This window comes from Canis lupus, chromosome 14 (genome assembly GCF_011100685.1).
Source record: "Canis lupus familiaris isolate Mischka breed German Shepherd chromosome 14, alternate assembly UU_Cfam_GSD_1.0, whole genome shotgun sequence".
Taxonomy (NCBI): Eukaryota; Metazoa; Chordata; class Mammalia; order Carnivora; family Canidae; genus Canis; species Canis lupus.
Window position 1 is genome coordinate 35544016 of NC_049235.1, and position 14405 is coordinate 35558420.

The window sequence follows — 14405 nt, forward strand, 5'->3', positions numbered from 1 at the left end:
ACTTTCTCCTCGTTGCTCAGCCACTTGGTGACTCAGTTCCCTTGCCCATAAAACAAACTGAGCACTCGGAGCCCTGACTTTTTAGGGATTATATGAAATAATCAAGGTGCAGGATACAGCTCTGCACCAGACAGCACTACTTAAATCATGATTAATCGGAGCTGGACTGTTGTTACTCTTGCTCGCTGGGAGCCCCAGGAAACTTCCAGAAGGCCAAGCAGCGGGAGGCCCGGAGGGCAGCCCACCTGGCGGCTCAGAATTGCGGAGGACACGCCCTTCCTCCCGCCGGGCTCCGAGCCGGGCGCGCAGGCCCCGCCCCCGCAGGCCCCGCCCCCGCGCAGGCCCCGCCCCCCGCGCAGGCCCCGCCCACAGCGCCGTCTCCCGGGAAACGGGACGCGCCGCTCCGGACCGGCCTGCGCTTCCGCCCGCGGGACCCGAGCTGCGAGCATCCCTCGCAGCCGAGTAGCAGCAGGTGGGGGCGATCGGCCCGGCTGCTCGCCCTCGCCCGAGGAGGTGGGCGCCCCTCGCGGCGCGTGCGGGAGGGGAGCGGTGTCCTCGCCCGCCCGGGGCGGAGCCGACCGTTCCCGCATCCTCTCGGACGTGCTGGATGGCAGCCCGGGAAGCGCGCGACTTCCTAGGAGTTCCGGCCCCTCGCCGAACCCCGGGCGCTCGCCTGGACGTGGCGGGCGTGGTGGAGCTGGACGAGGAGGAGGACGAGGAGGAGGAGGAGGAGGCGGCGGCCAGAAGAGCGCGGAGTTTCGCTCGGGACGCGCGGGTGCGCTTTCTCGGCAGTCGCCTGCAGCTGATGCTGGGCATCCCGGCGGAGAAGTGGAGCCAGTGTTTGGAGAGCGAGGACCACCGGCAGGTCCTGGGGGAGTTCCTGGGGAGCCCGAGCCCGAGCCCGAGCCCCGCCTGCCTTGCGTTCAGCGTCGCCCCCGCGGGGCCGCTCGCGGTCTCCAGGGAGGTAAGGGGCGACCGCCCAGGGCCCCGGTGTCGCCCCTGCCCGGCTGGGCGGGGACAGGCCGGACGCGCCTCCTCGGGTTCCCGGGGACACGCGCTCCGGCCCCTGGAAAAACTTTCTTTGGAGCTCTCGCCCTGGAGTCTGCAAAACCCCGCTCGGGCGCCACTCTGCAGCTGAGCCGCTGTGCTTTAGCTCTCTAAAAGGTGGGCCTGCCGGACCTGCAGGGAGCGGGACAGGCTGCGCTTTCAGCAGCTGCCCAGGCTGGGCGTTGGGGGCGCGCTGGGTCTCGTCTCAGGCGCTCTTGGGTCAGTCCGGGACCCGTCTTGAAAAAATGTATCACAGAGCCTGAATAATTTGTCGTGCGCTCGGTGTGACTGCTTGTCACATTTCATCTCAGAGGTGGAATACTTAGTTCTTAAAAAGGGAGTGCCCGGGCAATCTGCACACTCAAGGTATTTACCAGCCGTGGAGGGGGACGAGCCTTTTGTTCCACCTTTTCCCCTTTTTCTTTGCCCTTCCTTCCATCCTTTTTTTTTTTTTTTTTTAATTTTTAAAAATTTAGACTGCTCCTCCACTTGAAGGTTAAGGCATCACAAGTACAGCATTTGTATTCATTCTTTTTTCTTTTTTTTAAGTGTGAGAAGTTAGGAACAAGATTTACAGGCTTAAGTGTTGCACAGTGCCTCAGTGTAATGTAAAAGTGTTCGTTTGCGTGTGTGTGTGTGTGTTTAAATCATCATTAGATGTGGTCACTTTAATAGTTGAGAACTGGAATCCCAGAGAAGAAAGAGACTAACAAGAGTTTGCCTTAGTGTTTTGAGTTTTGAAATTCTTTGTTTTGCTACTTTCCCGATTATCACCAATTAAAAAATAAGCAAGGAGGTAGGACACATAACTCTAGTATTACCTAAGTTAAATGATTATATCTGAAGAAATAACTCAGTAGTTGTGGAAATGTTGGAATATCTTCATTAAACACTCTCTTGAGAATAGAAATAAAAATTAAACTTCTCTGCCTGGTCTTCGTTTCAGTTTGGCTTATTTCCAAACAACAACAAAAAATTATAAAAAGGAATAAGTCTTTCCTGAGCTAGGAAAATTCTAAATTCTCCTTATATTTATTTGTTTTTAATTATGAGATGTTATGGTATGTAATGATCTTGGGTAATTGACCTGCCCTTTAAAGGTGAAATTTCCACACCAATAATGCTGTGAAATTAGCATTATAAAAGAACAAAGGAAACTGTATACATTTTGCAGAAAAGGGGGGTGTGAAAGAGCAGCGGAACTACTTTATTTATAAAGGTAGATAAGATGCCAAGTTTTTTTCTTTTCCTAGCAATCCAGCTATAAGTTAGATAAAGCAAATCCTATTTGTTAGCATGGAAACTACACTGTGAACTTCAATTATCTTGCTCTTGTTTCAGATTCCAAAAGATGCAAAACATAAACTTGTTTATATTACCAAGAAGATTACCGAAAACATTGGAGTAAATGATTTTTCTCAAACGGTTTTATTTGGAGAGTTAACTTCTTCCTCCTTTGGACACGTAACTGCTTTCTTAGATGAGGTACTAGTCTATTTCTAATATTTGAATCTTTATCTCTTTGACCCTTGGAATTGTTCAGAAAAACTCTGGCTATTAAAAAAAAATATAGAAGCCAGTAATCTCTTTAACCAAGGCAGATGGAATGTGATTAACAGACTGTTTCTGAAATGAGATGATACCAGTGCTAATACTCAATAGATAGTAATGTGTAGGATCATCCTTTTTCTCTTTGTTTCTAAATAATGGAAGTAAAAAACAATTTAGTAGGCTCCTGTAATGAGCTATAGTTTGAAATTTCACGTTGACTAGAGACAAACTTACACTTCGGAAATGAGTATTATAAGTTTTTCAGATTTCTTTTGGTTTCTGTGTCACTCAGGTCAGATAATGGTGAAGGGTAATGGAAGCAAAGTTTTAGAAATGGTTGCCTTAAAATTCCTCTTTCTCTCCCCTTAAATCAGAGAAATGCTCTTTGAACCCGGGTTACTTACACTTCTAATACAGGATTTTTTTTAACATGAGGTTTTTAAAATGAGATTTAATGTGAGATCTGGGGATTTTATTAAAGGCAAGCTGCTCCAGTAGGTCTGAGGTGTAGCTGATCTTTTTTACGTGTCTAACCTCATACTTTTGGTGCTTGCTCACACACCAGCTTTGAGGAAAGACATGCCAAATGCCTGGGTTCTATAGAACCAGAGAATTGGTTCTTAAACTTTGCTGAACATTAGAATCACCTGGGGAACTTTCTTTCTTTTTCTCTCTTTTTTTTTTTTTTTAAAGATTTTATTTATTATTCATGAGAGACACACAGAGAGAGAGGCAGAGACACAGGCAGAGGGAGAAGCAGGCTCCCCACAGGGGACTCTAGGATCATACCCCAAGCCAAAGGCAGATGCTTAATCTCAACCACTGAGCCACCCGGCATCCCACCTTGGGGAACTTTCTAACTTGCTCCTGCCCTGGTCACTCCTAATACCAATTAAATGAGAATGGAGAAGGGGGCACCTGGGTGGCTCAGTGGTTGAGAGCCTACTTTTGGCTCAGGACATGATCCAGGGGTCCTGGGATAAAGTCCTGCTTCAGGCTCCCTATGGGGAGCCTGCTTTTACATCTGCCTATGTCTCTTCCTTTCTCTGTGTTTCATGAATAAATAAATAAAATCTTAAAAAAAAAATGAGAATGGAATGGCAGTCTGGTGGCAGTTAAAGATCCTCAGTGATGCTAACGTGCCCCAAACTTCAGGAAATATGGGTTAGATATAAGAAAATCAGATCTCAGCAATCAGTGCAATCCTGCTAAGGTCAATGCTTAACATAGGAATAATTACCAGCGTATTTATTACTAATGATTTGCCAATCTCCCTCTTTCTTGTCCTTTCTACTTCTCTGTGTCATTGCTGCCTTGGGACCACCCACGGTCTCTCACTCCCAACTTCAGTACCCTACCTCAGTTTCCCTCTCCTCCTGTTGGATTGGTTTTAGATGATTTCAGGGAGACACTACGATTTCCATCCCCCAGAGCACTGGGGTGCTTTTTGTTCTGTAGCAGGAGTTTCAGAAATTTTTATTGAACTGAACCTGATGAAAGGATTTCATATGAAGTGTGAATAGCTTTTGGTCATTTGACTCGAGATTGCTATCCTTGGGGGCTTGGAAGGGCAAGGATACACTTTTCATTGGAATTTGTACACTACCATCAGTGTCTCTTAGCAGAAGATTCACAGCTTTTTCAAGTTCCTCTGATCTTTCTCTCAATTTGTCTCAGTCTCAGGGTCTGCATTTATGGTCTGGAAAAGGTTAAACGAAAGAGAGTAAGCTGTCAACAAGTATATTTATCATAGGGATAAACTGTTCAGAACCTCAGAGTTTAAGTGGTTTAGAAGATTAAATTAATTATCCTTGAGGATCTGAGTATTGGGAAGAGAAAAAAAGTGAGATCACACTTATGAAATCACTGGAGTTTATGAACGAGACTTCAATTCAGTATGAACAAGGAAGGCCCTAAGGCATGACCATAAATTAGGTTAAAAGGATTTGTAAGGGGAGGAGGGGGTCTGGTGGCTGAGGATGTTGGGCATCTAACTCTTGATTTTGGCTTAGGTGGTGATGATTTCAGGGTCATGGGATGGACCCCTGAGTCAGGCTCCATGCTCAGCTGAGAGTCTACTTGAGATTCTCTCTTTCCCTCTCCCCACACATATCTGCACTCTCACTCTCTTTAAAAAAAAAAAAAAAAAATTTAAAGGATTTCTTTTTTAAAGATTTTATTTATTTATTCATGAGAGACACAGAGAGGCAGAGACAGGAGAAGCAAGCTCCATGCAAGGAATCCGATATGGGACTTGATCCCAGGACTCCAGGATCATGCCCTGAGCCAGAGGCAGAGGCTCAACCACTGAGCCACCCAGGTGTCCCTTTAAAGGATTTTATAAGGATCGTCTTTGCTTGGTATACAGTATAGCTCACAAAATTGGCTGATTAACAGTGACTTATCGTGATGTGCAAGGTACTCTTAAACTTCTTTCTCTAGCCAAGATCTCTCTCTCCTGAATTTCAAACTTGGAGATCCATTTGTTTTCCTGCAGTTCATGCTTGTTGTGTAATAAACATCCCAAACATACTATACAAAGTTGAACTGATCTTCCCCAATCTGCGTTACTTGTGGTAATCTCCAGAATAGTAGTTGTGAACTTCATCCTTCCAGTTGTTCAGTCTAGAAGACTTCCGATTCATCCCTGACTCCTTTCTTTGTGTCACCCTTGGTATCCATTCTGTAGGAAATCATGTAAGTTCTACCTTGAAAATCAGCCTCCGTACTCTCCTCCACTGCTACCACTGTGGGCTGGTTCACCATGTCTCTCATTAGTCTGTCAACTGGTCGCTCTGCTTTTGCCTGGTTCTCATCTAGAACCTATTCCCAACATAGCTGCTAGAGTGATTCTGTTGAAGTATGAGTCAGAACGTGTCCCTTCTCTACTCAGACCCTGCCCACGCCCCCCTTTCACTCTGAATAAGGGCCGAAGTGCTTGTAGTTGTCTAGACTTTGCATGTTCTCTGTGTGGACCAGAGCTCTCAGGATTATTTAGAAACTTGTTGCAACTGTAGAATCTCAAGACCTTGAGAGCTACTGAATCAGGATCATCAGGTGGTTCTTGGGTTTATTACTGGATGAAAGCCCTAGTCCAAATCTACCATCTGACCTCCCAAAGACTTCTTTAAACTCCTCTCACTTGCTGGGACCTCTTTGCTATTCCTTAATTGTCTCAGGTATGCTGTTGCCCCTGCTGTTTTTTTTTTTTTTTTATCTTCCCCAGAATTCACTCGGTCATCCCCTTCATGTCCTCACTTCTTTTTGCTCCAATAACTCCTTTTAGGAAAGCTACCCTTTGGGACGGAGGGCAGGATCTTTTGCAGGATAGGGACTAGGGTTAGCAAATGAGGTACCCATTTCAAGAGCAAAATTTACAGAGAGGTGAGGGGGAAAAAACAACTCAGTAATCAAGATAAAATTTTAGTGCAGTATTTAAAAAAAAATCAAAATGAAAAGTCAACACTTGAAATAAAAAACGGATTGCTAACAGGGCTGTACTAGATCATATTGGAGCCTGAGGCAAAAATAAGTCAGTAATACTGGTGCTGTCCTTATTTTTTTTAAAATATTTTTTAAAAAATTATTTATGATAGAGGCAGAGACACAGGCAGAGGGATAAGCAGCCTCGATGCCAGGAGCCCGATGCAGGACTCAATCCTGGTCCCAGAATCGTGCCCTGGGCCAAAGGCAGGCGCCAAATCACTGAGCCAGCTAGGGATCCCCATGTCCTTATTTTAAAATGTTGATAATCTGTTCATCATGAATTTTTTTGGTGTTTTGATTTAAAAAATACCTTAAGGAGCACCTGGGTGGCTCAGTCGATTAAGAGTTGACTCTTGGTTTTGTCTCAGGTTGTGATCTCTTGGGTCATGAGGTCGAGCCTAGTGTTGGACTCTGTGCTCAAAGCGGGAGTGTGCTTTGGGATTCTCCCCATGTACTTGCATGCCTGAGTGTGCACGCATGCTTTCTTACGCTGTAAAATAAATCTTAAAAAAAAAAAAATCTTAAAATACTACTCATCTCGATTTCTGAGTTTTTGGTGCCCTTTGACATTCTGTTCCCAGCGTGAATGCCTCACTTGCCTCACCTGGTCCCTGCTCTGAATCTTTGTTTTTGCTTCCTGTTGTGGCCCAAACACCAAAGACATGGCCTGACCTGTAGTGGGAGCTCAGTACTTGTTCAACGATTGAAAGTCAGTTAAGGACAAACTGGAGGGTATTATGCTGAGTGAAGTAAGTCAATCGGAGAAGGACAAACATATGTTCTCATTCATTTGGGGAATATAAATAATAGTGAAAGAGAATAGAAGGGAAGGGAGAAGAAATGGGTAGGAAATATCAGAAAGGGAGACAGAACATAGACTCCTAACTCTGGGAAACGAACTAGGGGTGGTGGAAGGGGAGGAGGGCGGGGGGTGGGGGTGAATGGGTGACGGGCACTGAGGGGGGCACTTGACGGGATGAGCACTGGGTGTTATTCTGTATGTTGGCAAATTGAACACCAATAAAAAATAAATTTATTATTAAAAAAAAAGTTGCCCTGGGTGTTATGCTATATGTTGACAAATCAAAATGAACTCCAATAAAAAAATAAAAATAAAAAAATAAATAAAGTTGCTGTGGCCAAGTTAAAAAAAAAAAAAAAAAGAGGGGATCCCTGGGTGGCGCAGCGGTTAAGCACCTGCCTTTGGCCCAGGGCACGATCCTGGAGACCCGGGATCGAATCCCACATTGGGCTCCTGGTGCATGGAGCCTGCTTCTCCCTCTGCCTATGTCTCTGCCTCTCTCTCTCTCTCTGTGTGTGTGTGACTATCATAAATAAATTAAAAAATTAAAAAAAAAAAGTCAGTTAAGGGTGAATTGATGTCCTGTTCTCATAAGAGACAGCGCTGAGGCTTCAAAGTATTTCTTTAGAGAAGTGTTTGGTATGTGAACTCTGATATTTCCATTAGAATCTTTTTCAGCATGTGAAAAGGACCCTTGGGGAATTTTATGTTAATCTTAGTTATTAATCAATATTTATTGAAGACCTAGTTGGTGCTGGTGACTGCACAGACGTGGCAATTAGTGCTGTAGCTTCTGCCCTCAGAGTATGCAGTCTGTTGAGGGACGCAGATGGCTGAGCCTGTGGTGGGAGGCCACAGGAGTCAGGGCTACCATAGAGTCTTTAGCATCATGCTGTGGGAACCTAGTGGCACTCCCCCCCACCCCCTCACCTGGAGGGCTGGCAGGGGTGTGGGACTATAATGGGATGATCACAGGTCTCTATGTGCCTGGGGCACTTGGTTTTCACCTGTTACAGATCAGTTAATGTCTGCTAATAATTTTTAGTGTTCCTTTTTACTCTGGAAAGCAGCCACCGTTGTATAGTAAATTATATGTTGAAGGACAAGAGGAGAGAGCTAGATGGAGGAGGAGGAAGGGCTTTCTGAGCAGAGGGAGAAGCAATGTGAAGGCACAGAGATGAGGAAATGCAGGGTTTTGTTTTTTTTTAAAGATTTTTAAATTTATTTATTCATGAGAGACATGGAGAGAGGCAGAGACACAGGCAGAGGGAGAAGCAGGCTCTATGCAGGGAGCCCGACGTGGGACTCGATCCCGGGACTCCAGGATCACACCCTGAGCGTGAAGGCAGGCACTCAACCACTGAGCCACCCAGGTATCCCAGGTTCCTTTTTTTTAAAAAAAGGAATAGATTAATGTAGCTGGATTGGGGAACCAGAGTTGGAAGTTGGTGAGAAACAAGGCTGGAAAAAACAAACAAATGGCCATGTATTTCAGATGGTTGTCAGCAAAGGCAGTGGCCAAGTCCAAATTCATGTGTTGCTTGAAAGATGGTTGTGGTAATGCATGGTCTGGGAAGGTTTTTATCGGGGCAGGCTTAATTTGGAAGTTGTAGAACCAAATGGAAGGCCAGTGGTCCTTCATGACTTGCTTTCCAAGCTAATCACCTTGTAACTTTCTGATTTGTGCAGTAAGGAGAAACACTACATTTGAGGACTGGTGAATTGATAATTCTGTTGAATGAAGTAGAGCCTGTTACCGACCTAGTGATTGGTTTGAAAGTACTGAGAGAGTTTCCCAGTGTTTGGCTTCTTAAATGGGATAGAATCAGGAAGGAAATGGATAAAATGTTTGAACTGGAAGATGGGGAAAGTCATTTGTGTCTTCATATTTCTTTTTTTTCTCATTTAAATGATACTTATATTCAATGTTGACAGTTTTTGAAGTTTGACTCAGATACTCACTGAGTAATGGGAATTATTGCTGATGTGGTGGGGCCTCCCAGACTTCTTCTCCAGTCTGGATCTCTCTCTGAACTCCAAGCTTAGATGTCCACCTTCCTTGCGGACATGGCCACTTAGTATATAACGTCTTAAATCTAACATATCCAAAGTTGAACTTTCAGTAGCTCCTCAACATTATGTGGACCCATACGTTATTATGGCAGCTGTATTATATTTGGCAAAAGTATTTAAAATGTTACATAGTTTTTTAAAAAGTTACATATTTATTATATTGACCTGAATCCTTAAAGAAACAATAATTGTGAATTATTATTATTATTTTATTTATTCATGAGGGACACACAGAGAGAGGCAGAGAAACAGGCAGAGGGAGAAGCAGGCTCCCTGCAAGAAGCCCCATGTGGGACTCGATCCCAGATCCCGGGATCAGGACCTGAGCCCAAGGCAGATGCTCAACCTCTGAGTCTTCCAGGTGTCCCAATTGTGAGTTATTATTATCCATTTGGCTTATCGATCCCAAATGGAAGTGTGATTTGGTTTTTGTAGTTAGTGTCCAGGCGCCATCCTTGGACATTCCAATTTAAGAAGTCTGGGAGAAGCCCTGGCTCCTACCTTTTGAAAGTATTGCCCACGTCATAGTCTCTATTGACTTAAGAACCATGATAAAAAGAAAACCCTCAGTTTAAAAAAAGGATTCAAGAAGGGGGGCACCTGGGTGTCTCAGTCAGTTGGGTTTTAGACTCTTAGTTTCAGCTCAAGTGGTGATCTTGGGGTTGTGGGATTGAGCCCTGGGTCAGGCTCCACACTCAATGTAGGGTCTGCTTGTCCCTCTCTCTCTGCTCATTCTCTCTCTCTCTCAAATGAATAAATAAATAAAATCTTAAAAAAAAATCAAAGAAAGTAAGTAAAGAAAACTATAGCAAAGGCTCCATAGTTCTTTAATGTGTAGTTATACATTGTATATATGTTGAATATATAAACATTCAAATTATTTTAGTTCTCAGAAAAAGTGGGGAATTTGTCCTCTACACCCCCAAAAGTAGGCAAAAAACTGAAACAAAACCCCCCAGTTAATTGAATTGCTTTGGATATAGTTTAGCAAGATGTGTTGTAATTAAAAAGCACATCCTAGGTCTGTTTCAAATGATGTTTATAGTGATGCTCTAGCTCTTTGACGGATTGCTCTGCAAAGCACAAGGCTCAGAATCTGTTTGATCTACAGCTTGTGACAGAAATACTTAATTTTAAAAGAAGTTGGCTTCGTCAGAGAATCATAAATGGAGTTAACGTTTGAAACCATACCCAGTAAATTAGCTATGCCAAATAAGCAGAATTTTCCTCACGCCTGATGTGTAGAAAGAGCTGTTGAAATCGGGGACGTGGTAGAGAAAATTTTCCAGTGGGTCAATGCATGTCCTGCCCAACAAACTTTACCTCTTCAGTGTGATTTCCAAAGCTCTTCATGAGCTCCCCTGCCTTCCCCGAAGCTAATTCCAGCAGGCCAGCCTGGCAGTTTGCCAGAAACACTATACTTGTGGAGTCCTGAGGGATTTTATATGTCAGTGTTTGGTTTTCTGGGATGTCTGGTCTGACTTTTCATCTTCAGCATTTTAATCACCTGGCAACTTTCGTGGCAAGTCCTCCCTACCACCTGCCTCAGCCAGAGCCAGGTGTCTATCCTGTGTCTCCACGTTGCATCCTGAAATGCTTCTAATTATGGCAGTTCTTAGACCAAGGAACCTAATCCACTGAGCTCATCTTCTTACTGTTTCTTACTCTGCTGTTTTCCTAGCTTGACGCGTAGTGGGCGCTGAGCAGGAAAATGTAATAATACAATTCAGAAAGATTTGTTTCAACCCCGTTAGAAAACAAAAGTGATCGTACTGTCAAAATAGACTTTGAAAAGGTGGAGTAATTATTTTCTGAGCATTTTAGCTAATGGAAATTTTATAATACTGGTAAACCTGATGGATTATCAGAAAAATGAAATGTGTCTAAAATTAATGGATACTAAAAAGGAGTGGGAAAGCAAAACGAGGCTAATAACTTCACTTAACAAATTCTTATTAACATATAAGAATTTTATATATAATTAAATTATAATTAATATAAATTATATATAATTAATATAATTAATTTTAAATTATATATATATAATTCTTATTAACATATAATTCCCCTGGGCCGTGGAAATTCAAAAATGAGTTTTGAGAGCTTTCACATACATGGTGTCACATGCATGATACTCCCAATTTAATGATAGAGGGACTTCCAAAAGAGGTCCAAATAATTAATAAACATGTTTTTGACTATGAAACTTAATCTACCGGTGTGCCACCTAGGGCTTGAGAAGATTAATTCACTTTTGCCTCGATGTGATTCAAAAAGATTTTTTTCATTCATGTACCTGCCAGTGTGCTCAGTTTGCATTACAAGAGCAGATTGCCTACTTGACACAATTGTTTCTGTTTTATGCAATGTTTGAGTTATTGGGAACCTCCTCAAATGCTTGATAAATGGGTAAGTGAATGAACAAGTCACATCATATTTCCACTTTGAGAGATTTTTGTCTAATTGATTAAGTCTAAATGGGATACTGATTTTGTCCTCCCTTTTGTAAATTGGTATCCTAGGAAGATACTTAAGAAATTGAGTGGTTTTGTGACCAATTTTGTGTGACAAGAAACTCTTTGGAGGAGTACATTGTCTGTAAATTAACTTCTTTTGAAAAATATTTCTCTTTCTGCAGATTTTAGTGCCAATTCTTTCTAATAGGAACAACCATAAATTCTGGTCCTGTTTTATTTCACAAGACATGGAACGCCACATAGAAGTTATGAAAAGTAAAATGCATGTTTTTCGGGGCAAAATGTTGAGAAGAACTCTTCTCCCAATTCCCACGATTGCAGAGAAAATGGACCTGGATCGGACATACTCTGAGACCAGGTATGTAATGATACGGTTTATAAAGGACATTAAAATGGAGGGCCCACGTACCCAATTAACATCATCACCAGAACTATTAGCAAGATAGAGAATTATTAGAATTATATCATTTATTGGGGCATCTGGGTGGCTCAGTGGTTGAGCGTCTGCCTTTGGCTCAGGGCATGATCCCAGGGTCCTAAGATCGAGTCCCATGTTGGGCTCCCTGCAGGGAGCCTGCTTCTCCTCTATGTCTCTGCCTCTCTCTGTGTCTCTCGTGAATAATTAAATAAAATCTTTAATAAAAAAACTATATCATATTTTTAAATGTTGTGCAGAGTACCATGTATATTATTTCCTTACAAAGTATACTTCTTGTAAGCAGATTGCCTAAAAGGCAAGCTGTAACAATTGCCATATTGTCAGCGGTATTCTTTGGGCCATAATTGTTTGAGGATATGATTTTTTTTAAGATTTTATTTATTTATTCATGAGAGAATAAATAAATTTACACAGAGAGAGAGAGAGAGGCAGAGACACAGACAGAGGGAGAAGCAGGCTCCATGCAGGGAGCCCGACATGGGACTCGATCCCAGGTCGTTCAGGATCAGGCCCTGGGCCAAAGGCGGCGCTAAACCGCTGAGCCACCTGGGCTGCCCATGATCATTTGTTTTACAGTGTTTATGCCATAGCTAAAATAGAGATGATAAAAATAAAGGATCTGATTTTGAAATATTTATATTTGGAAAACTAGTTCATGGAAAAAATAACCTTTTAAAATCCAAGTCCTATCTTTCTTTAGATGAGATCATTGATTTTTGAATTATTTTATTAATCATTACAGAGTTTGTGCACTAGAGGTAAATGAAAGGACACTACTCCACGCAATTGAGTCTGTAGTTATTAAATGGTCACATCAAATCCAGGAGATTGTAGAAAAAGATTCAGCGCAGCCTTTGCTGAATGGTCTTCATTCGGGTCCTCAGACTGAACTGGATTTCTGGATGATGAGGAGGGATAATCTCTCCTGCGTTTATGATCAAGTAAGTGGAAAGCCTTACAAATTGCTTATAAACTGACTTTGCAAACTCAGTTGTAGAATTTGGTTTCTAGAGCCGTGGTTTCTAATCACTTTAAAAGTTTGAAATATGGTCTTTGATGACTTAATAGTCTGTTTTCATTCCTTGTTCCAAAGTTCTATATGGTGTGCACTTTAAAAATGAATCAGGATTGGGGCACCTAGGTGGCTCAGTTGGTTAAACATCTGACTCTTGATTTCAGCTCAGGTCATGATCTCAGGACTCCGAGATCGAGCCCCACATGGGGCTTGGAGCTGGCCGAGGAACCTGCTTGGGATTCTGTCTTTCTCCCTCTGCCCCTTCCATCCCATCTACCCCCTAGCTTGTGTCCTCTCTCTTGCTCTCCTTCTCTCTCCCCCCAAAAAGTAAAAATGAATGGGGATTAAAGGTAATTTTGCCTTTTTTTTTTTTAAATTTTAAAGATTTTATTTATTCATGAGAGACAGAGAGAGAGGCAGACACAGGCAGAGGGAGAAGCAGGCTCCATGCAGGGAGCCTGACGTGGGACTCGATCCCTGGACTCCAGGATTACGCCCTGGGCTGAAGGTGGTACTAAACTGCTGAGCCACCCGGGCTGCCCTAATTTTGCCTTTTTGAGAATATTTTGACAGCATTTGATAATTAGAAACACTGTGGCATAGAGAGGGAGGTTCCCCAGGGAAATGTTGAAGATGGTAAAATTTAATTAATCTAGTTGATTGAATTGATTTAGGAAGGAGTAGGGTTTTGCTTGGTGGAGGGATGCAGCTTTGGAAGAGCTAACTGCTTCTTCTGGTGTTTGCCTTAAATATTACTTGATTTAATGTTCTGAAAACCAAGACATTCATTTGCATGTTCACATGTCTCTCAGATTTTCTGAAATCTAGCAAGAAATTTTATATGGAAAATTTAACATTTTTCACATAATGTGTAAATTGACACACTTTCTGAAAACTCAAGAGCTATAAATGTAAAATAATATTCAAGCTTAAGGAAAAAAATGCTGTTAAAAATTATTTTCAATCTGAAAGCAGATAAAGTCTTTGTATACTGAACGCTATATGTGATGTGCATGAGTGGAATAGAACTTAAGTATTTTATTACCAAATGCATCTATTTAGTCATTAATCCAGCTTCTCTTACATTTTCTTTTTCAATTTAGCTTCGAGCTCCTGTTGTCCTCAACATGGTTAGGATCCTGAAAATTAAACAAAGCAGCTATTTTCCAACTTTAAAGGGCATTTTCACAGCTGTGAAAAATGGTAAGACTCGTTTTTTTTGGTCTGGAGTTGGTGTCCTTCATGGTCTCACCCCTGCCTGCCTGCCTGCCCAGCCTCATCTACCCTTCTGTCATTAACATGTTCGTGAAGTGATGGCACTTGGCTCTTCGAAGGATAAATTCATCTTCATCAGTACTTCATTCTCCAGTTATATTAAATGATTTTCAGGATAAATTGTAGGGACCTACCAAACAGGCTCCAGATGGAAGTTCTGAGGGGAGTGTGTGTGTGTGTGTGTGTGTGTGTGTGTGTGTGTGTGTAGGGGCAAGGCCTTTGCAGGGGGGTGAGTGGCAG

The 14405-nt window shown here is 42.6% G+C and overlaps 1 protein-coding gene across 1 annotated transcript in view; it reads left to right on the forward strand.

The window, feature by feature from the left end:
- The first annotated feature begins 458 nt into the window (after positions 1-458).
- DNAH11 (dynein axonemal heavy chain 11) overlaps positions 459-14405 on the forward strand; it is a 318773-nt gene continuing 304826 nt past the window's right edge. The window contains 5 exon segments of the mRNA XM_038557079.1: positions 459-964; positions 2389-2532; positions 11598-11794; positions 12618-12816; positions 13994-14093. Coding sequence (XP_038413007.1) covers positions 608-964; positions 2389-2532; positions 11598-11794; positions 12618-12816; positions 13994-14093 — 997 coding nt within the window. The 5' untranslated portion in view covers positions 459-607.